Source organism: Leptinotarsa decemlineata, unplaced genomic scaffold (assembly GCF_025532065.1).
Source record: "Leptinotarsa decemlineata unplaced genomic scaffold, Ldec_3_MD MMD2_tig00000882_RagTag_RagTag, whole genome shotgun sequence".
NCBI lineage: Eukaryota > Metazoa > Arthropoda > Insecta > Coleoptera > Chrysomelidae > Leptinotarsa > Leptinotarsa decemlineata.
Window position 1 is genome coordinate 17792130 of NW_027412556.1, and position 25519 is coordinate 17817648.

The 25519-nt window shown below is 33.7% G+C and overlaps 1 protein-coding gene across 3 annotated transcripts in view; it reads left to right on the plus strand.

Annotated features, from left to right (window-relative positions):
- Pax (Paxillin) overlaps positions 1-21736 on the plus strand; it is an 89380-nt gene extending 67644 nt beyond the window's left edge. For 2 of the 3 annotated variants that reach the window (XM_074175169.1, XM_074175168.1), the window contains exons 6-8: positions 13814-14191; positions 14348-14578; positions 17350-21736. In XM_074175169.1, the coding sequence (XP_074031270.1) occupies positions 13814-14191; positions 14348-14578; positions 17350-17616 (876 nt within the window). In that variant the 3' untranslated portion in view covers positions 17617-21736. Of the gene's footprint in view, positions 1-13813; positions 14192-14347; positions 14579-14777; positions 15065-17349 lie in introns of those variants that run through there. The other variant, XM_074175170.1, reaches the window with a different exon arrangement.
- Positions 21737-25519: the final 3783 nt, after the last annotated feature.

Genomic DNA, 25519 nt, shown 5'->3' on the forward strand with positions numbered 1-25519 from the left:
AAGAACACTTCGAGCATCTACTAGAATAGAAGTTTATTTAACCACATTACACTTTACATGTTTGTAGCAAGTCATGACAAATTTGTTACATATGCTTACGCACAGCAAAAGTAATTTCAGATCGGATGAGTATAAAATATAATTTAAGATAAAAAGTAGAGCAACATAAAAATTAACATTAAAAACATGAAAGAACAACATGATATAGCATATTTACGGTAGTCAGATGAGTATGTTGCTTGTATGTTGAGTCGTAGGAGCGATTTTTAATATACCCCAGGTAATCAGAGACAGAGTAAAAGCAGCCCTCCAATAGTAGTTGTTTGAAGGATTTTTCGAATTTATTCATACTGAGATCTTTCAGCTTGACTGGTAAACAGTTATATAAGTTGTAATCCAAAGAATTTTTTTGTGATTTAGTTAGGCGATATCGATTTGTACAGATCTTTTCAGCGTTTCTCGTACGGTACTGATGAATATTTGAACGTTTAGGTAAGGTACTCGCAATTCTGTGGATTTCTAGCAAAACATGAAAAATAAAAAACGTTGGTACAGGCATGATACCTAGTTTTTTGAAAATTGGCTGACACGGTTTCCGAAAACCTACATCTGCCAATATTCGAATGGCTCGCTTTTGTAACCTAAAGATATTGAGAGAACCAGGTGAGTTTCCCCAAAGAACAATCCCATAACCAATGTGAGAATGAAAAAGCGAATAATAAGTAATTTTTAATATATCGAAGCTGGTAATATTTTGAAGTTGTCGTAGAACATAAATAGTGTTCTACGACAACTTCAACTATGAATCAATGTATTTTGGAATGATCTTAGTTAAATTTAAGCATAATATTCCAATTTTCAAATTATCTATTTTTTTCAATTTTTGTCCTTTTTTCGTGAATTGTTCACATTACCATTCAAATAAAATGTGAATTGAACAACGAAACAGTTGTTTTTCCTACAATAGAGCGCCAAAATGAAAATTTAAGTAGCGAACACTCACATGTCTGAATTCCTTATGGAATTACCTTTTCAATGCTGTGTCACCCTTAGTACTTTCCCTAATCAAATTGTATGAATGAACAAGGGGTGGGGAGAGAAGTATGACAGTTGAGGTAACGATAAGATTTGTCCCCCTTGGATTTGAAATTGACGTGTTTTTGCATTATGTTCACAACACATGTGTAATCATAATTACAAATGTCGTCCGCCATTTTGGATCCACCATCTTGATTTTTTGCACTGAAAAACAATTCATAATTTCCGACCCTGAAAACCACCGCTTATCAATTTTGAATCAAATCGGACCATAATTGCAAATATTGTCCGCCATTGTGAAGCCGCCATCTTGTTTCTTCCCCTAGAAAAACTTCATAATGCATTGCCATCGAATTTATGTCAAATTATCTTGCGAATGAAGTATCATAATATATAACAGTTTTTTTCCCGCAAGAAGGCGCCTTAAGGATTTTCCTGAAGTGCTTGTGTTTTGTCCTCAAAAAAAGTTCAAAATTGTTTTGTGCACATTACTCGACCGTAGAAAAGGCCTGGATTAAAAATTAATGGATCAAATCGAGGTTTGGTTTTGAGGGTTGAAACCCTCGAATCAATCAGCCGAAATTTCGAGTTTAAAGTCGTAATTTCGACTTCAAACTCAAAATTTCGACTTTATTTTTAAAATTCCGACTTAAATAACAAAAATTCGATTCAAATCTCGAAATTTCGACTTCAATTACGACTTTGAAGTCGAAATTACGACTTTGAAGTCGAAATTACGACTTTAAACTCGATATCTCTGAATTTCGAGTTTAAAGTTGAAGTTTCGTAATTAAAGACGAAATTTTGACTTTGAACTCGACGTTTCGAAAATCAAGTCGTCGAGTATTACTCAGTTAATTCACTTACAACTTACCACTTCTTTACTTCAATTGAATTTTCAAATTTTTTCTTCACGACGGATCGTTATATTTACTGGCGGTGAACCAGGGGTGAAGGAAAGTGGCAAGAATAATTTACTCCCTTCGAAACTCGTCAGAAGGTATACGTTTCCGCCACATTTGCTACTTACTGGAGGCATTCGCTATTGAAAACCTAAACACACATGCAATCCACATGCGCTAACTTGAATGAAAAGTTCATCATATTGTCCTCATTTTCAAAAACTGTCATTGTCTTTCACGTACTAGGATGGAAGAGAAAATGAAAAAAAAAATTTAAAACAATTTGAATTGATGAGTTTTTAAGAAATTTAAATTTTATTACTTCAAAATAACTGGGGTTTGAAATTAATATCACTCAAAGTGTTCATGGATGATTACCGATTCAATTTATTTAGTTCACGCAGGATTTATTTCTGAAACCATTTGGAAAGAATTCAAATATCAGTTAAATGTCGAGACTCCTGTATTCGCTTATCGCTGGATCTCATAAATTGTTGAAAGTGATTCAGTTGTAGGAATTCTTCAGTTTTTTTCTGACACATACACGCATATCTTCAACCGTGTTGAAACTGTTAATAAGAATATAGAGTATGAATATGATTTTGAATGTATTAGAACTGAGGAAAGAGTAGAACATTTTATGTCTCCGTTATTTTGAAATTGCCCTACATTGTAGTATGGAATTTTTGCTTATCGGAAACGCATAGAATTTCTTGAAAAAATGGAGGTTTACTTATTTATAAAATGAAAATCGAAATCAATTCAATAATAAGGTTTACGACTTTGTATGCGAAAATAAAAAAAAATCATTGAATCCATATACTTTCGTCTTCAGGGGGAGATATTTACACATTCGTTTCATTACTGTAATTTTAACCCCATAGCGGATGCGTCATTCAACATCAAATGGAAAGGTTGTGATGTTTTGAAAGAGCACTAAGTTTTCTTCAAAATGGCGCTTCGTTTTTCATATTTGAATTAAGCATCGCCGAATAATGAACCTTCAAACATTTTTCTGTTCCTCGTATTTACAGATAAGTTCGAGAGCAAAATATTTTTTTTTTAACTAACAAACATCAGTCGAAAATACGATTTTATCTTCAATAAACTCGTTGATATGGATAGTTCGTTATTTCTGTGCTTCTTCTTTCTTTAGATGCGATATAAAATAGTTTATTCTATTGCAGAGAGAGCGGAACTTATTGAATTGTATTTTATAAGCAATCAAAGTTCAAGAGTAATTGCAACTTTCTTAAATGAGAGGCCTGCAGACTGACAAGTACATTATAGTTATTATATCCCAGAATTTGCAGCAGAATTTCTGCAAACTGGTTCGAGACAGTAAACTATATATACGATAGCCGTTTAAAATTTTGTGAAATAATGTCCAAGATAATTATTATTGATATTGGTTGTTTTAAAAGTTTTGTCTGTTTTCACGAGTTAACTTTAAACTGTAATATCCCAGCGAATTCAATTAAATCGAAATAAGGTCCATTTGAAACAGTGCACTTTTGCCAACGTAACACAAGTCGATTAATTGCGTCAGTATGAAAATTTTCGCCTGAATCTGATTGGCGAAGGTTCTACCCTTGAGGGAATTATCGAAGTGTTTGAAAAGATGGTAGTCTGTTGGCGAGAGGTCTGGGGAGTATGTTGGAGGATCGGACTCTTGCCAGCTGCCGGCTGCTGCTGCAGACGCAGTGTCCGGTTCATTTCGCCAATTTACTTACAATAGGACTCTGTTGTGATGGTTTGGCCTGGTTGTAGTAAATTATAGTGAATCGCCCCAGCCGCTGGCAACCATACACTTCTCATTTTTTTTTTTGTTGGATTTTCACCTTTGGGAAGTGCTTGGATGACTCATCGGTGTCAAACCACTGGCATAAACATCTCCTGTTGTCATTACAAGTGACGATCCGATCCAAAAGGATATTGAAAATGTTTACCAACGGAGTGTGAAAAATAAGTTACCATTCAATACGTTAAAATGTATTGTAATGACTTGCACAAGAAAGAGAGATAAAATAGAGTGTGCATATGAAATGGAAAATATCACGTTGGCACGAGTAAGTAATGTTAAAGATTTGGGGGAACGATATGACTCAACCCTGTCATTCAAAAATCATATTGAAATAGTAGTCTCTCAGGGTTTATGGAGTTTGGGTTTTGTTTTGAGGCAAAGTGAACATTTTAGAAATTACCAAACAGTCATTAGGATATATAACGCTCTGGTGAGACCCAAACTCGAATATTGTGCAGCCGTTTGTCACACGTATCATTTTATATACAAAAATAATTTGGAAAAAATTCAAAATAGATTACTGCGGCATTTATAATCTAAGAAATGCGGAGTCTACCCAGATTATAATTCTGTGAGAACTAATGATCTCAGGAAAAAATTTGAAATCTCGAGTTTAAAGAATACAAGGTTAAAAGGTGGCCCTAAACGATCAATCTGCTTGATCAAAGGATTGAGTCAATAGATTAACGCGCGCTTCAATCAACTGCAATCAGCTCTTCAATCTTTTGATCAAAACCTTCTTCTCACCAGAAATGTGACCAGTGCACAGTTGTTGTTCGTTCACTGGTGGTTCATTTCAGTAAGTAATAGTTTCGAACTCGGATTTGGCCTTTCTCTCCCTCACATTAGTTTTTCTCAAGCGGAAAAAATGGTGGTCTTGTTTCTGTTGTAATAGTCCTTGCTCTTCACTTTTCATAATTCCGGCAATCGCGATATAATTCAATCAACAGATTAATGAATTCCCGCTCAGAGCTTTCGGGAAGCTCACTTTCCGTAGCAGACGCCACGATTTCCACATAGTAACTGACGCAATGCTTGACGAAAATTCACGAAAAATCACGCTTGAGTCCATCGTGACTGACTCAAGCGTTTGATCAAAATGATTGGCCGTCTAGGGCCTCCTATGCATAATAATCGCAATATGTTACAAAATTTATAATAATTATCTTAACTGTCCAAGTTACGTAGTTCAATGAACCGAAGAAACCCTATCAAAATTGTAAGATCAACCCCTTTTTTCGAAATTCCATTAGTCACCACGACTCAAGGTACCCCAATCGTAACGATGCTGAAAGTCACAAATAATACACTATTTATTAATGTCCGAACTCAGCTTTGTCCAACCCCCTACAGATTTTTTTACTGGTTTGAAAAATTATATATTAAGTGTCAATCAATAGCTTCTCTGTCATATTTTTGGATTAGTTACTTTTTTATTTATTTCTTATTATATAGGTGTATAGCTTTAGTTTCTTTTATTGTATACTGGCTATGAATTAGGTTACACCTGTATGAAAATAAATAAATAAATAAATAAATAAAACAGGGTACTTTTGGTTGCGCAAAAGCAAAGAAGAACAGACCTCGAAACGTAACAATTTTTGCCGTAGTTGGACACCCACTATTCGAAATTTTCCAATGTGTTTCAAACAATCCAAATGTGAGCTAACGCCCAGTTCTTTCACCATCCCACGCACTGTTTCTGATAGGCCAGTCTCCATCAGGGTTCTCAAATCTTCGTCCTGGATTATTATAAATTAACCACTTCGGGGCTCATCTTCGAGGCTAAAATCTCCGGAATGAAATTTCGCGAATCAACGTCCAACACTGCGTCCATTAACACTATAATTGCCAAATAATAGTGTTAACAGGGTGTTTTGGCAGCGCTTTGGTTCGATTTGAATTTGTAGAGAAAAAGTTGCCGAAATTCGTTGAACGACATCATATAGCAAAAATCTATAATTTGGAAAAAAATTAACACCATCAATGTAAAGAGTACAAAATTCTCTATAGTAGAATACATATATGTATATGTGGACCAACACCTGCGATGGAAAGAACACATCGACAACACAGTTAAGAAACTCAATAAGTTAGTTTATAAGTTCTATCAAATCAGAAATATAAATAATAAAAAGCTTTTACTTACGATTTACAACTCACTCGCTGAATCTATTGAAGTACTGTATCATTATATGGGGTGGTCTTAGTAAAACATTACCACACGTTCTAGAGGTCATGCAAAATTCCATATTAAAAATAATTTTTGAGAAAAATAGAAGGTACTCAACTGAAGACCTTTACAAAGAAACTGGATTATTTGATGTAAGAAAACTATATACCTATCAATGCCTAATATGGATGCAAAATACCTCCATCTCTCAGATAAGTCATACTTACAACACATGTACTAAATCTGAGCAGAAAACAAATGATCCCCTCTGTAGACTAACATACACACACAGAAATTTATATCGTACTTCGGTCCAAAATTGTAAAACCTAGTCCCTATAGAAATCAGAGTCACTCCTAATAAACGTAAAGTTCAATCAAAACTGAAAGAATATGTGAACCAAAATTATAACAAACTGAAAACCGTATACGAACTCGAATAATAATAAGAAATACAAAATACAATAAATATTCTCTATCCCTCACTATCAATTTAACTATGTTTTTTCCCTTCTTTCTACTCACCATTCACTATGTAAATAATTAATGTAATCAAGCATTGCTTAGGTAGGTATGCATTGACATATGAAGCTACAAAAACACATGACATTGAAACGTACAAATTTTTTGAAACAACCTTATGATTTTTAATATTTGTTTCTCAAAGGAATGTTCATTTTTTCTCAATGGGACTGTCTATCTTCGTCGTTACGTTACTGGTCTTAAAATAATTCAAGGATTCCACCATGAGGTTCATACTCAACATCCTCAATAATTAAACTAGTTTTTTTGATGATTATAAAATTTTACCATTTTTCTTACCGGGAAATTTGAATCGAGATATTTAGAATGTCGTCAACTCAGCGCTGATCAAAATAATAGACCATATGTTAAAACAAACATTATGCATTTCCTGTAGATACGGTAGTTTTAGAATGAAACGTTTCCTGATAGATGGATTAAGAGAAGGGGTATAGTCGAAGTAAACGATATTGTGCACATTTAAAGGTGGCGGCACTCTCAAAGGCCAAAAAACCAATGCATAGAAATGAATCGGCAACGAATTAGTCCACGTGGACTGTAGACTTGGCGGTTCGTATTGGATAATTTTCACTAACCGAGTTTTATGATTGACTGAAGAGTCATAAAATCAAATTTGAAGTCATGTTACGATGACGAATAGAAATCGGGGAACGCGGTGATGGTTATCGCCGTCGTGTCCAGTTCAGGAACTGATCGCGATTTGAGTGTTGAAATTCGATATTGGTGCAGTTATAATTACTTAAAATTTTTGTTATCTGTTTGAAATGTGACGTCCTTGGATAATAATATAATAGTAAAAACGAGTGTGATAACAACGCAGACTTTTTTCAGTGTGGTGATTCCAATAGCGATAGTGAACAAAGCGAAAAAGAGATACCAGTGAATGAGATTCGGATACATTTGAATATTGAAACACAGAGAGTATGTTTCAATGTACATACATCTCAAGTTTGGTTTCGAGGGAAACAAATTATTACAGGCAACATTGACCGAAGCTAAAGATTTGACCGAAATTCGTTTCACAACTGTACGTAAAATAGTCAAAAACAAACCTTATGAACGCAAGACGCGATGTGATACAGGATTATCGAAACCTTTAGATGTTCATCCAATAAAATCATTGAATAAAACAATATACGACTGTTACAAAAGCAATGAGATTAATACAACCGAAATCATAAGGAAGAAATTGAATACTTCCGGCCATAACGTGAGCTGCTGTGACAAAACTCTTCAGAATTGGATAACGAAATTAGGATTTAGATTCAAAATAATAAACAAACGTCAAGCAGTTATGGAAAGCAGAAGAATAGTGGAATTGTGTAACAAATACTTAGATCAAATAACTAAATATAGACAAGAAGAGCAACGGCAAATTTTCTATTTGGATAAAACTATAGTATTAAAGGGGACCTGTTGGAAGGTAGATTGCACAATATCGTTTACTTGAACTATCTATATTACCCGATTTATCTCCCCTTGATTTTTTTGGGACATCTGAAATCTAAAATATATGCAACCCAGTCTGAATCTTTTGAAGATTTACGGAACCGCGTCACTAGTAAATGTCAACAAATAAAATCAGATATTTTTTACGATGTCGGAGAACATTTTAAACAGAGAGGTACACGATAGATATTTTCAACACTTAACAAGATAATACGTGAATACTATTCAATAAACTTCAATTACATTTCTAAATCTCAAAAGATGTGGTACGACATACTCCTTCCTATTTGACAAAATAAGGGCGGATGTCTTCCTCGCTAAGGAGTTGGAGTTACAGTTATGGAAATAATGTGTAAATGTGTCAATCTGAATACAAAAGAGGTATATTTTTAAACGGTTTTGTTTATCTTGCCCTGCTTGTTTGTTTGATCTGATATTTGGTACACAAATTTAATAAATTCTGTATCATTGTGAAATCAAGATGGCGGCAGCTACAAAGTGGCGGATTACATACTATTTCACAACTACCTCAATTTGGATATCAATGGGCAGGGCTTCACTAGTACTGTAGTATGTCGTAAGCGTTTTCCTCTCAAGATTCAGGCACATATTGTTGTATACAATGCCTTGCCCCTCTATTAGACCTCTGGGGGGTCGACCGTTATAATGTATATTATTCGTAAATAATAATAAAACTGAAACAAACAAAAATAAGACGGCAACTGAAACACAACAAAAAGAAAGGCTTGAGAAGGCGAAAGGAGTTATTGGGGAGTTAGTTTGCAACAAACTGTCGGGAAATAAACCTTGTCGAAACTCTCCTCTGGGTGTTATGCAATACGAGTAACTGCATTTGAGCTCGGGTCTGCAGAAGCTAGAATGGTTTATTATTCCCTTTTTGAATCCCATCTTCGTTATGGTATTTGCTTTTGGGGTGTGTGTTCTACCACATGCCTTCAATCAGTATTACTAATACAAAAACGTGCAATACGATGCATATGCAAAGCCAAGCCTAGGGACTCTTGTCGGCCTCTTTTTGCCCTTAACAGAATCCTAACTGTGGTCTCCTTATTTATATATGAGACAATCTGCCTTCTCTTCAAAAATAGGGTATTGTTTAACAACTTGGACGAGCCAATGTATCAAAGATTCAGCTTTAAATTACCGCTTCCTTCTTCGACCCTAGTTAAAGATTCCATTATTTACAACGGTTTCAAAATGTTCAATCACCTTCCTCAAGCTATAAGAACCACAAATGACCTTAGAGCTCTTAAGAAAAAGTTGAAAGACTTGCTTTCTGTGAGACTTCATTATACCTTAGCAGAATGGGGAATGTTCCTCAATTTGGGTTATTACAGCAAATGCAAGTTTGAACAAAATAAAGTTGAGTTCAATTCATGAGTTTTTCAAATTCACTTCGAAAAGTATTCAAATTGATGTTTCAAATGTTGGGTTTTGATTTTTAAAGGGATTTGTTTCTAATTCATATATTGGCTACAGCGCCTAGAATACTAGATCGGAGTTCAGGTTAGTAATAATAATAATAATACCGTCTTTATTATCTTCTAATACATTCAAATCAAATTAATCATGTACAGTTCATTTATTATGAGAAGACAAAAGGCGAAGTTCAATTTACATGATGACAAGTCATCATTCAACTGCTCTTCCACTTAACCTCAAAAATGTCGCCTAGTACGCAAAGAAATAAACAAAAAGAATTTTTAAATATCTTAAAATATTATGACTATTTATAGATTTGTAATAGGTAGGTAGCTATTGGGTCATTAATAGTTTGAAGATAATAACAGGCCGAACAGAACAGGCCGCCTCTGAAATATGTCATCTTTGTTTGTCTCATACAGGTAACAGATTCATTGTCCTTTATAAACTACAACCGATGTTGCCAAATGGTGAAATAGAAACGAATCCCTTTAAATGTTGAATACATTATTTCATTCCTATTTTTCAAGTACATATTTAAATAATTTTTTAAAGGAAAAGGTTGAAATGATAAGTTTGAAATGCGTTGTTTTAGAGCTCTTTTATGAAAACTACTTAATTTTCGTCAGGAGGAACATTCCCCATTCTATGATGATAATTTTAATTGAGAAGACTAACTGTAATATCTACGGTATTTTATTGATCTGATTCAATTTAGTTTAAATTGATTTATTTAATTTTATTGGCCATGTTCTTATATCCTGAACGTTTGTATTTGGTTACTATTATTTACATGTCTTTTTCAGTTCATGTTATCACTTACTTTTAGTGATTTCACTTTTGTGATTTAATGTATATGTTATTTATATTTCGCACAAGGCTTTGTCAATAAGAATTTATTCTTCAGACAATAAAGTATATTTGAATTGAATTGAATAGCAGTCATCACACCACTCTCCTCAGCAATCTACGGTATTGATCAGATAATAAAATCGTTGGGCGTTGCGTAACTTGAGTAAATATATGTAAAACTACTCTCTGTCACCGGGTTCAGACAAATTTTTAAAAATGCATGTGATGGAGTATTTTTACAATCGTTGATTGACTATTTATTATACCAAAAAGTGAAACGATAATATGGATAAAACATTTTCAAGTTTTGTTTTTTGGTTGAACTAGAAACATATATCTGTACCTACCTGTTACGATGATGAAACTTCGGATTTGAATATTTCATGTGTTTCCTATTTCAATGGCTACTTCAAGTTTCCTTTGAAATGTACAGTTTGTTGTACAGGGTCAGTCAAAAAATCCTGAATTTGGGAATTTGTTATCTAATAACTAGCGCACTGAATGAGATATTGGGCTGAAACTTGTTTTATAGGGGTTGGAAATATGCCCAAATCGAGTGGGCTATTCCCTTTCCAAAAAAAAAAATACCTACCAATTTGGAACTAGTCGAAAAAGTGTTTTTCCGGATTCCAAAATTTGTCACTCCTCATTTGGGTTGGGGTGGGTTTTGGGGTAGACGAGGGTGGGGTGACTTGAGTTGGGCCAATTTGTGGTGGACTTGGAGGTTGGGCTGATTTGTTGGGTTAGCTCATTTGGGATGGATGGACTTGGAGGTTGGGTTGGACAAGGTTAGTTGGGGTTAGGGTATTGGGTTGTTGTTGGGTTAGGTTCGATGACGAGAAATTTAAGAAAAAAATTGTCGTTTTTATTGGAAAAATATTGTTGGTTAGTCTTTAAAAATGAGATTATTTAGGATTTCGAAGAGAAATAATAAAAAAAATTCATCATCATACAGAAAGTGCGTTTCGGGTTGTTTTCAATAGCAAACATTCTAATAAAAATTAAATTTCCATTCAACAAAAGCACAAATGACAACAAAAAACGTCGTTTTTCATTATCAAAAAGTGGTTGATGTGTCCTTGACCTCAATACTTAACCTCTGACATAGAAGCCTTTCAATAATATATTGAAGAAATGAAAAAAATGAGGTCTTTAATTTGAAAAATCACACAATTTTTATTGAAATTTTCAAATCATAAAAATCCCCTACTCACCTCACCTATTTGATTTAATCCCAGCCAAGAGGAATCTTATATCGTTGAAAATGTATTTTTTGGAAAAAGGAATGATTCGAGCAGCGCGCATGAGACAGTCACTACTCGTTTTAATTCCTATTTTATACCGATTGAACATTGATAACTATTTGAAATCTCCGACAACTATCAGGAGGAGTTATAATGATGGATCGATTCAAACTTTTCTGAGTAATCTTTCCAAGGAAAACTGAGAAGATGTTTTTTCTGAAAATAATGTAGATGATACCTAGATTCTCAAATTTTCACATTGTTTTTTCTCACTACTTCAATGTTTTTTCCCTTACCCAGTTATTGCTCAAATAACTCAACAAAAAAACACTCCATTTTAGGCCCTACACTATTTTTTTATACATTAGTGAAATCGGTACAATATTTCCTAGGATACAATTTACATTATATGCTGATGATATATCATTGATTATTTCTAACAAATCTAACAACATTTTACAAAATGAATGCGAATCTATATTAGAGTCTTTGATTAAGTGGTTTTGGTCAAATAAATTATCATTTAATCCAGACAAAACAACTATCGTGAAATTTCAGACAGCGCAACAACACAGTGAAAACTTCCAAATTGAACTATCTAGTCAAGAAATTGTATGCAGTGATACTGTGAAATTCCTAGGTATTGAACTAGACAAAAATCTTAGGTTAAAAACACATTGCGAATCATTAATATCTAACCTTAATCCATTCTATTACTTGATCTATAATTTGAATACTATTCTAACTCATGAACAGTTAATGAACTTCTACCATGCACAGGTGGAATCTCGTTTGAGATTCCACCTGTGCATTTGAGATTTCTGGGGCAACTCTATACATTCTAGGAACACATTCATTGCACAAAAAAGAATCCTAAGATTCTTAGCAGGAAAATCAAGACAACACTATTGCAGAGATCTTTTAAAAAAATTGAACATTTCAACTCTGACTGGATTATTTATTTTTGAGATATGTTTATTTGTCTATAGAAATAGGAAAGGAATCTCGAAGAATTATAACACACATAAAATTAATACGAGACAAAAGAACCACTGGCGTATACCTTTTGTCAGATTGAATATTACCAGTTCTTCGCCAAACTGTATTTGGCCAAGGTTATTCAACAAATTACAGTAAGAAATTGTACTAGGGAAATAGAATTTTAAAAACTCAAAATATTTTTATTGGGCAAAGTTTTTTTTACTGTGACCAAATTTTTGTGTACGAATTTTACTTATTTGTAATATACACTCATTAGTTTGTAATTTTTATAGTTGTGTAGTATCTGTGACTATCCCTATACAATGTATGTTGTCAATTATGGAAAATAAATGATTGATTGATTCATCTATAAATATTGGTGGTAAGGTCCTGGAAGTTGGTAATTTGTTCTAGAAATTTTCTGTATGAGTATCTTTTTTATATTTCGGATATTTTCAGAACTTCACTTATTTTTTTATTTGCCATGCCTTTCTGAAAGTTTAGAAGTGATTATCACCGTCGCTTGGAGGTGGAAGTTGCGAAGTTTATTAATTGAAAAATGTCCTTGCGTTTTTCTGAAATGTTGATATAATTCCTCATAACGGCTCTGTTTCGTTTGGCCTCCCTTACGGAATTCTTCTTAAAAACTTGATTATGTTAATACCTTGTACTTTAATGTAATTATATTTTAGAATCAAATATAATTTATTCTCAATTTTCTGTTATAGGTACTTAATAATTAATTGAATATACAAAATTGAAGAGCATCGAAGTCAACTCAATCTACCTTAACCCACTAGATTTTAATAGAATTACGTCGGATTCAGTATCGTTATAATTTTAATGCCTAAGAAGTTTCCCAGGATTTTTTTGTAGATATTGGTTTTGATAAATATTTAATAATACATTATGGATCCATACTTGAATACCACTTGTTGATGAACAAAAAATATTTCACAAAACACTAAATCTTGGCAGATATCTCGTAATATTCCCAATACCTCTATAATTATAATTTGTGACATAATTCGAAATATAAAGCGTTCCCGAAATAACTGAGTCAAGTCACGATTAAAAATACATCGTTTGAATCTACCTCTTTCAAAGAGTGCGCGCGACGAGGACAGAATTATAAACGTACGTTTATGTAGGAGAGAACGTCTGGGATAACCGGAGGGGGAGCGGGACGTGGGCTTTGCTTAACTTTGCCGAGGAACCGAGTAGATTGAGCCAGTTTGCCAGTTTTCGTTTACGTACCAACAGCGACGGTTAGTGATTTGGATTTTTATAAAGAAAACTTCGACAAAAATGTTATACTGACTTGATCATATCTTGGTCACATTTTTACTTTTTAATAACATAACCTAGCCCTTTTTATTTCTCAGGTGAACCAGGGGCTTCAACACCAGACCGTCTCCGATTCGCAGTACGCGCTGCCCATCAAAGCAATTCAATCGCAAAGCGCTCCCCCAGCAAAGCAGAACTTGGATTCTATGCTAGGGAACCTACAGGCAGACATGAGCCGCCAAGGAGTCAACACAAGTCAGAAGGGGTGCTGCAACGCCTGCGACAAACCAATCGTCGGTCAGGTAATTACGGCACTTGGAAAAACCTGGCATCCCGAGCACTTCACCTGCGCCCACTGCACTCAGGAGCTCGGCACGAGGAACTTCTTCGAACGGGAAGGGAAGCCCTTCTGCGAACCGGACTACCACAACCTGTTCAGTCCCAGATGCGCTTACTGCAACGGTCCCATTTTGGATGTAGGTCCCATCATGCGCAACCACCTGTTGAATCATGGAAAACTTCCTGCTCTTGTAGTGATTTCGCCTGATGCCTTCGCCTCGGGCGGAGTTTGAACTTAGCAGAAGTTTTCCATAAATTTCACAGTTGGTCTAATGGTATGTAATTTTTTACAGAAATGTGTCACCGCTCTGGAGAAGACATGGCATACGGACCACTTTTTCTGTGCCCAATGTGGCAAACAATTTGGAGAGGATGGTTTCCATGAACGCGAAGGAAAGCCATACTGTCGCGATGACTACTTCGATATGTTTGCCCCTAAATGCGGTGCTTGCAATCGCGCTATCATGGAAAATTATATTTCCGCTCTGAATTCGCAGTGGCACCCTGATTGTTTCGTATGCAGAGTAAGTATGATATATGTATGATGAGACAAATCTAATAAAACAGACATCAAGAATTTATCTGTTAACTTGATTGGAATTTCATTTCCGAATTCTGAATGAATCTAGTTGATTTTGGAGTTTGAATGATTGATGGATAATCATTTTTCAAATTTCAAAATTGATAAACATCCAGCATTTCACCTTCTCTATATTTCATTAGGATTGCAAGTTGCCTGTCCAAGGAAAATCATTTTATGCCGTGGAAGGTAAACCGGTATGTCCAGGATGCATTGGAGCTGAAGAAGAGGAAGACGAATAAAATGCCAACTCTTATGCCCCTTCTCAAAATATGCCCTTCACCCTATAAAAAAATGCCCCCTTTCTGAAATGCCCTCTTTCTGAATTGCCCTTGAATTTTATTGTAGAAACTATATTTATATTTTAATAAAGGTTGATAAAAAAAGAAAATATAAAACAAAACAAAATATCAAAAAAAAGAGATCACAAGTAATCAAAAAAGGCGGGAAATTCCGAATACTCTGTGGTGTGGAGTGTATTTCTCTTCACTGTGAAGCTCGAGGCTCGGATATTTTCAAAGTAGAATTTATTTTTAGATGGCGTCTGTATGTAAATATTACATTACACCAGATTTATAGTTCTGCAGCTTGTGGTCTCTCTCACCCTGAAACATAAGAGAATAAAGAGGTATATGTACCCATTTGAAATGATTTCTCACTGCGGGACTTGGCAAGGAAGATAATTTATGGTGTGAGGAAGAAATCTCCTCTTACATAAAAAAGTTTCATAAGTCAGATTCGTAACTTGATGCCAATAGTTCATTATTTTTATTTTGCATGATGAGTCCTTAAAGAATTTTCATTTTGATCGACACTTTCTTTTAACTTATTGTAGTTAACTAACACTGACCTATCTCTCTAATAGATCAGTTGGTGGAAACTCTCAATTCCTTTCAACTCATTTGTTTTATTCAAAGGCATTTTTGAAGTTTTTTTTTAGAATTGCATATTCTTTTTTGAATTTTGTGTGTAATAAATTGCCCAATGTCTTGATTGTTTTCATCTATGATGACTCAAACCGGGTGGTTTTCATGTCTTGAATGATATTACGGTAATAATAATAATTGATAAAATTCGGTTGACTTTCAGGTGAGCACTGATGATGACGAAAGTCGAAAGCGCTTTGCAAGAATTTTAAAATATTATACACTTTAATACAAAACCTCTTCGATTCATTAATATCTCGTTTGAATTATTAAACATCAAATAATGTTCAAAATTTTATGCGATAGATAGAGAGAAAATTCTTAAAATATCTTTCAAAAAACTAACATATACATGTTTCACTTTCAAGGCAAATTGTTTATTATTTTTTTCGAAAATTGCTTAACTTGTTCGTTTGAGATTTTGTATTTTGAATGAAATGCTTTTTGAAAGAAATAAAGCAAATCTCCATATCTCCCATTGAATAATTAACATTCAATTTATCTACAATTATTGACCAACATATTTTTTATCATGATTATTTCGGCTTATTAATTTGATCACAATGGTATATTCAATCACAGAACGAGTCTAGGTACATAAGAAAACGGTAGGTGCGCTAATATTATAGCACAGTTTTTTGATGGTCAAAATCCTGATAAGCATGTTAACCGGAAATTCCTTACTGAACTCTTAGACAAAGCCCGGGAGACAAAATTGATGGCAAATAAAATAAATTCCAAATAAAAAAGTTGCTGAATATTGGAACATGTCTGAAATGTTTACGTGCCCGAAAGTACTATTACACTATGGAAGTGAAGAGCACAATTTTGAACATTTGTTGTTTTTGGAATAATTTTTTGTACCTTTTTGTGACGTTAAAACTTAGAAGCTACAAAAACGGCATCAGAAGAGTTTGCTCAAATGTTTATAAAAATCAACTTTCTTCTTGTTGACCTATCATTAGCTATCAAACTTTTAAAAATAGGAAATATTGATGAGGAAAATAATAGGATATTAGACGAGTTGGATCTCATTACGCAGAGGTTGAAAATATTCACAACAGATTTACCCTGAGAATAAAAATCAACGGAATCAAATGATTCTCCTTCTAATCGCCAACTATGAGAAATCGACCTTGTTTTGCTTTCATGGGCATGAATGGTCAAAAGTGATTTTCGCTTAATTCAATATGGAAGTCGTTTTTTCGGAAGGATCATTTCTTTCGTATTATTCAATTTTCATGTGAAAGTAGTAATTTCAAAAAGATTTTTTCTTCCAGTTTGTATCAGAAACAAACTTCAGTGTATGCACTACATATCTTTTCAGTTTATATTGTAGTTTTTTCTTTCTTTCTTCCGAAGTTTTACCACATTTTATGTTGAATAATAGAGAAATAGAAAACCGAAAAGCTTTTTATTCCAGATAAAATCATATATTTTGAAAAAGTAAATAACAAACTCAGAGAAATTAAAATATATGGAAATTTTTCGAGAATAACTATCAATGCACTTAATGAAAAATGTAGCTTCATTGTCAAACATATTTTCTGTACTTTGTGCATTAAATTCTAAAAAACTTCGAAGTCCACTAGTAAAGACTTATGGAAATAAAAATCTAATTAGCTCATATAAGCCCCTTTTATATTTTTCAATATGTATTGTATAAACTTGCAGATGATAATTTATATATTAGTCAGATTTTTTTTCCATAAACAATTTCCATATCCAAATTCCCCTTTATTCGAAATTTCTTCGCAGTTTAATAACAATGAACTTCAATTTTTTTCAGGATTGCAGACAGCCCTTCATTGGTGGATCTTTCTTTGATCATGAGGGTCAACCATATTGTGAAACTCATTATCACCTCAAAAGAGGTTCTTTGTGTGCTGGTTGCCATAAACCCATTTCTGGAAGATGTGTCACGGCCATGTTCAGAAAATTCCATCCTGAGCATTTTGTTTGTGCCTTCTGTTTGAAGCAACTCAACAAGGGCACTTTTAAGGAGCAGAACGATAAGCCATATTGCCACATGTGTTTTGAGAAATTATTCGCCTAATTATTTTTACATTTACAGCTCTCTGGAATAGGTAGCAGTCACAACAAGTAATCGAATTCAATGGTATCGATAAATTTATCGATAGGGAGAGTAAACAGAAAATAAGAGATTTGGAATTGTTTCCAACTCTTTTCTTAGGAAAAAAGTTTATTGTCATGTTGAAGAACATTACTTTTTCATAAAATAGTCTAGTGCCTGAAAATCTGTTTACATTTCAGCTTCATTTGCAGTTCTATTCTTTTATATTTACATATTAGATTTTCATTTCATGGAATGAAATAATTGATTTCTTTTACAGAACCTGGAGTGGAATTGTTGGCTTTTTTCATAAACTGATATCTAGAAGTATGAACATTTTTCCCTTATATTTCTATTCTATTCTACTATCACTTGCAATTGAAAAGATTTTCTAGGTTTCTTCAAAACCGAAATTATTGAAAGGTATAACATATAAACATGTTATGAAATTCTGGATTCAACCTCACCAATCAAGAAAATCCTAAGCTCGAAATTTAACAATATTTCGACATTTTATAATGATAATTTTGTTAAATTTGGGCTTCAATCTCGACTTCAAACTCGGACTTTCAATAAAATCCAACTTTGAACGGAATTTTATTGATTTCAGAGTTTGAACTCGGAATTATTTTTCTCAATTAATCTGTGGCTCTTTTATGCCTTCGCACAATTTACTTGTGTTTTCTTGTTTTGTTTCCAGTCGTGAGATTGGATGAATTTGATAAGGAAAAAAATTAGACTTATATTGTATATTACAAAATATTATTCAAATTTTCCTCTTTGTTATTTGTTTTATATTTCTTTTCAATATATCCAGGTATAAAAGTTTCTGGAACAAGATCTTTTGTTGTAGAATTTTGAGTAGGTAGTTTTAATCTTATTGCCATTGTTGTACTCTAGTTTTTTAGTGAAGGTGCATTTATACAGTGATTTTTCTTTTAATAATTAGTTGTATACAGGAAAAAAGTAAATGGGTTGTGTGTGTATATGATAAAACATTATTTATATAATGTTTGTCTTGAATAAACTTGTTTCTTCTATTTGGTCTTCCTAAATACTAAAAGATTATTTTAGTTTTTGTAGAGTGTATGTATTCAATGTTATATAAAAATCATATATGCATTTATTTTTGAAATTCTTCTTATAAATAATTCAAATGTAATTTCTGAATTATACATCATTCAATGATAGTCTGTAATACCCCAGATTTGAAAAATCTGGGAAATCGTTTTCACAAATTTTTACACATTTCCTGACAGAACTTTCATTGTTTTGAAATTTTACGTGATATCTAATTTTTTAAGATGATTTTATTTTAAAAATCCTACTGCTATTGCTTCATAAGAAAATTATTTTTTTGATTATTAACAATGCCTGATCCTTGATTAACCAATTTGTTGGTACAGGATTAACAAAAATATTTTATATTGATTAGAGAATAACACTACAACCAACGAAATGAGATAACAAGTTTGACTAAATTAACCGTCTCTTAAATCAAATGTGCGAATTGACATCATTTCTTCCCTATATGGAGAATAAATTCTGTGGTAATTCTAATAATTTAGACTCTATTTTGATTCAAAAACTCTATTAGATTTCACGATTTCAAATGGGGATGTAATATCTGATGACTTTTGGGCTTCACTATAAGCCTTTATTTACTAATCCATCTCATTGGGTGGAAAAACTTTTCAATGCCAGGTATGAGTTTCCTTTTTCGAAAAATCTAGATAATATTCCATTTTTTTTTATTCTGAAGATGTTTATCAAATATAGATTATCATTTCAGACATTTGATTACTGAAGTTGTCTAAAGAGATATGTCTCATATATCTAACAAAATCAACACTTCCTCTTTTTTATGTATATAAAATGTATATACAGAATCTTGAAATTGATTCTGAAACAAAATTCAGGAATTTTAGGCTTTTGTCGAAAGTTTGTCAAATGTTTGCAAAATTGTAGATGCTTCTTTTTTAATTTGTACATCAAAAATAATGGAAACTAAAATTATTATGTAGGAATCCTGTGAATGCTCTCTGATTCGATTCCATTACGGATGTTTGAAATACAAACGGAATAGAGGGGTGTTTTTCGTATAATTCAGCGTATGTTTGAAAGTATTTTTCTTTTGTGTAATTCAATGTTAATAAGAAAATATGTGTTTCGAAAGGGATTTTTTCCAGTTTGTGTCTGAAAGTTACTCCTTTGCATGACCTATACATCTTTGTTTTGAGGTAATTTCTGAAATTGATTCCTTCCTTTCTTTTCTTGGAAGATTCCCACATTTTTTGTATCGAAATGGAGAAGAAGAGAACCAAACCTTTCCCAAGAAAAAAAGAGACCACCATTTAATATATTTATAGAATACTGATATTTACCACTTACATCCCAAACTAGATAAAGAGTTTCAGCAAAAGATTTTTGATCTCTGCAGTATTTTTGAATATTTCTCCGTTCGAAAATATCTTGCACCTCTATTTTTGTACCTTTGAAATTTTTCAACCTTATATTGGAGAAGCGTAAGAGCTGAAAGGGTTTTTGTACAATTGTACAAAATCATGAGAATTTCCTTTGTTTGAAACTCGGTCCCAACAATATAAGATTAGATTTTATCAAAACCATCATATTCAACTTATTTTTCATCAAATAATTTTGAATACAAACTTGGCCTGAACAAAGTGAAGCATAATATATACCTACCTGTGATTAATAAAACTTTCAATATAATTCACGTTCGATATTTCCAAGATTTTTTTTAACATGCACTATACCGTAACCAATGTGTATGATTCAACCGGCTGAATGCCGGTTCGATGCTCATTGGCAGCCCAAAAGAAGAAACTTGTTTATTGCTTATTCATTAATATATTTTTGCCTGTTGTATTATATTTTAGCTATATTTTTTGAATTGAAATTTCTGTTGTGAGCTTCAAACTGTGATAAGTTAGGCACAAAACAGGCTATTATAGTGCTATAGTAGATACTTATCTTTGATTTACAATATTTGTGTCTGAAGATGATACAGGTGCAATTTTGCCACCCGAGTTTTGGCTTTACATGAGGTGATAACTATAACCAAACAAATTATGTGCGCTGAGCATGATTGCAAAAATATTGTTTTTTTTTTCAATTTGTATTAAATGTAAAATCTGCTGCAAGAAGCCCTAATTCAAGTTGTCATTAACACCAGCAGATTTTTTATTTCGATGATAAATTTACTTCAGGCCACATATTATGATGATAAGAAAGAGTAATTTTGTTTGGAGGTGGTTGACAATGTTTCGTGGTGTATTTCATCAGTTCAGACTTTCATTGTCTAATATAATATAAATTGATTTGAAATCCCTGAAAAAAATTAAGATTAACCGACAATAACAATTTTATCAAATAAAAAAAAACTGAAGTTATAAAGAAATAACATACAAGCAACAAACAAAAAAATAAAAAATGAAGAATATTATTTCAATTTTTTACTTATTTGGTTGTTGCTTGTATGTTATTTCTTTGAAATTTCAGTTTTTTTGTTTAATAAAATTGTTATTTTCGGTTAATCTCTTTATTTTTTTTTCAGGGATTTCTAATCAATTTATATTTTATTAGACAATGGAAGTCTGAACTGATGAAATGAAGAGTAATTTTATTGTATTATTTGTTAATCATGAAAAGAGCTGTAGGCTTATAGAAATATTCTTCATAACAGTAAATAATTATCATTGATAATAATTAGTGCAGTACTGTTGCGAGTTATGTTATGTTATGAAAGATCAAATCACCATTAGATGCCAAATTTTAAATTGTATTATTTTTTCATTAAATGGCGAAACAAAGAGCACCTTTTAGAAAAAATGTTCTTACCAAAATAAAAGTGACAAGAATAACTCGAATGTAAAAATCACCTCAATATTGAGCTGTTCATTTGTTAATCCGCACTTACTTAACATATATAATGAATTGCTGTCCATGTTATTTTCAAATAATTATGTTATTTAATTTTAGGTAAATCGGCCAAACTAATTATAGAATAGAGAGTTATATTGATCAACTTATTTTATTATAAGCTATGTGGGTGAAAATTGAATAAAGGCTATGAACTCTATCTTCATTGATATTTTTATTTGTACTTGCATTATCACTATTTCTAAATAAATCTTTCGTTATCGGAAGATTTGGTCGCCTTAAGATACCTTGCAATACCTGACGTATTGCAAAGCATCTGACCATATCAGCGCCGTTCTTAGTGCCCAAATAGGCTTTTCGAATTTTTTATAGGTCTCAGCGCAAGGGTTATTGTTAATCATCCTTTGTCTCGAAATATCAAATGAAAAATTATAAAAATCGATAATGAAATATCTTACACCTATTTGGTGCTAGGAGTGAATCGAAAACCAAAATATCTGTAGAACAAGTCAACCAATTTTTAAAAGGAAAGGAAAGGAATGTGAAACGATGCAGAGAAAGAGAAAAAAAGTAAAACAAAACTCTGAAAGATCAACATGTTGATACGGCTATATCTACAAGGAGAACAATTCAGTTGAAAAATTAGTGGTTGTAAAAAAAATAATGTTACTTTTTTCAAGAATGTAGCAAAATAGAAAAATTGAATGTCAGGACTAAAGTTCGCAAACGATTCTGACCCTGCAATACAAGTTTTGGCTGGTGGGCTAGTCAATAAATAGTGATACTTTCAAAAAATATGTTCAAAAAGAACATAAGAGAGAGTTTGCGAAGTGGTACAGACTCGAGTCCTAAGGAAAACCACTCCCAAGCTTTTGTGACACCAAAATAAGTGATGCACGGCTGAGTGAAGTGTCGCTGTTAACAACCATACCGCGTGATTACCACCCTGAATGCTGAATTATGTATATGCAAATAGGGTGACCATAAGTGAGGCTGGGTTCTAGTTGTAGTCACTGGGGAACCTTATGGGATAGTATGAATTCTTGAATACTAAACTAAAAAATCATTAGGATGATATTGGAGACCTCATCCTGCCAAGCAAGGTGCGGTAACTCTTGTAGTGAGTATCTTAAACCTGCCCTGCGGATAGAGCACAAGAAAAGGGCCTTCGTGATCGATATAACAGTCCATCATAAAGTTGTGGCATGACCCGAAACATCTGAGTGTCATAGCCTAACACTGAGCAGTAAAAGTGTGAAGCAGGGTGCAATCATAGAATTCAAAAAGTTTCACTCGGAACTATTAACCTTGGTTCTCTTCAGAACTACCCCAGTTTTCATCATGAATTTTCTTCAGAACTACCTGTGTTTAATCAATAGTTCTTTCTAGAACTACCTGTGTTTTCAAGAACACATTTTACTTTTTTGGTTTCTCTGTTTAGCTTGATTTGGGACATTTTGAAAAAATTGACCCAATAATGAGAAGCTGGAGGACCAAGTCCAACAGATTCTTAACTACAGCAAGGAAAACCGAATCAGCCTATTATTTTACATAGAGTCTTAAGATGTACCAGACGACCTAAAGGACCAAGGATTCGACGTCATCAGGTGTCGTCGAAAAGAATGAAGAAAATTAAAATGTGTAAACTTTAATGCAAAAGAATAAAAACACCCTTGTCTAATTACTAATAGTTGATTTTATTTAAATGACAGGTTTTGTGTTTGACCGCATTATCGAGTATAAAGTTTTATACTTGATAAAGTTTTATATCTACTTGATAATGGGGTCAAACCCGAAACCGGTCGTATAAATAAAATCAACTAGTGGTAATTTTTTATTAATTTCATTAAAGTGATCATGAATTACCATAAAATAAACAAGTCATCAATCAGACATATACCCAACATGTGTAAAACTTATCGTGAGGATAGAACTTCAGCAGTAGTACAAAAAAGAAGTCATGTCATACTGCCACCAGTGTGAACGGTTCGGCACTCACAAAAACGCCACCGTGTAATAGCTCGTTACTTAAAGTGTGGTAAAAACGATGAGTTATGCACTTGCGGCAAAGCAAAAGTGACAAGCAAGCAAGCACACCCTACCAGCTACAAGGGATGCAAATTCTTTTCCTAACCAAACTGGCGTTCCCTGCCAAAAACACTCAGTCAAGAGTGGAGGAAAAACTGCCATCAAAACCAAGGAACGCGGCTCCCAAGATACAAGCCTTTGGAGTACTGGACCTCAAGGAAATTCTAAAGAAGTCCACATACGAATAGAAGACAATGGCCCACGCATTGTTGTCCACCCAACTATAAGAACTTAGAAACCGTTTATGACAGCACAACGGTTTCCGAATAGTCTTGTGATAGGATCTTGAAATGTTAACGGTATTACAAAGACGAGCTAATGGAGCTGCTGTCATGTATTCCTATCAAAATTATGGCAATCTAAGAATTCAGGCTGAGAACCTTGTAGAATCTACACATACCAGGATTCAACAGTCAAGGTAAGGCGTAGAGAACAGCTCGGGATTGCCTCGCCGTACCTACTTCCGTAGGGAAACATACAGAAAGCCGACATAGCAGAAATTTTCATAAACCACTACCTAACAACGATCCTAGAAGACATTGAAGACACATCTTCCGTTTACTCAGAGGTCCCATCGCACTACTCCAGAGCAGATATCTACACATCGGACATACTTGATATCGTCATAGAGCAAAACATCGCTATTTCGCAGATGGATGAAAGAAGATAATCGGGATAGGAAATATAGAAAACAGGAACATATCTCACCAGAGGTAATGGAGCTCTTAAAACGCTTTAAGAGAATAGTCCAGAGGACACTTGCGCCAATGAAATAAAGGTGTAGGCATAGAGCCATTAGACTCATGCGCTAAGAATTGCAAACGCTCCGTAATTGACAAAAGACCGCTTGTCTCGCGGAACTGTACACCAAAAAGCCAATCTGCATGGAAAATGCAGAAGGTTATGAGAAGGGGACCTGAAAACCTTCCCCTCTAATAAACAGAAAATAGTCTGCATCGAGCAAGAGGGCGCTGAAGCATTTGCCGACTCCTTCGAAAGACAATTTTGAGAGAATGATGTTGCCTTTACCAATGAGGTGGAAAATATTGAGTAACAGGTCAAACAGACGGTAAACAGAATGAGATGACACCGGAGGGATACATCCTAAACCCCGCATCTGAAGAAGTCAGAAACATCAAAGAGGTCTCGCTACTAGGCAAGTCCTAGCTCCGGACCAAATCTCAAACCAGGCACTGAAAGCCCTAGGAAAAATCAGCGATGGCGAGCATTATCAACGACATACTTCTCTGACTGCTACACTTTCCGTATTCCTTGAAAGAGACCGCGGTCATCATGCTATTGAACACAGTAAGAACCCCATGTTTCCCAACAATCATAGGGCTATCGTCCTATGATTGTTGGGAAACGCCATCGTATTCATCAGCTGATGAGCAAGGTAGCGTGGCGGGTCATCCTGAAAATACTCGAAATCCAGACCGAAGAATTGAATATCCTACTTGTCGAACAGTTTGGATTCGGTCGGAACACTCGACGGAACTGCAAGTTCTAAGCGTGGACCACTAAGCGATAGAAGGTTTCAACCTGTGGAAAGAATACGCAACATAAATACGCGCAACACACAATAACATGTAAAATACAGGTGAAGATTAGGATATCAGATAAATAGCAAATGATCATTAGGTACTATCAATGGGATGTCATTGTCCCTCAATATGTAGGTAACGTTTCGTCAGATATGTTACCAGGTCTTAGTCATCTCCTGATGATGCTCACCTTGTAAGCGAAACGTGCATCAAGAGACATAAATTTTGTTCTGGTGTGAGAAAAGTGTTTTCAATAGATTCATTTTACTCCGGAGGTTCTAAATTCCTAATCAACTGTACTAGTTTCTTCCCGAGATATTGCATTAATCGTTAGAGCGAAAGATTCGCAA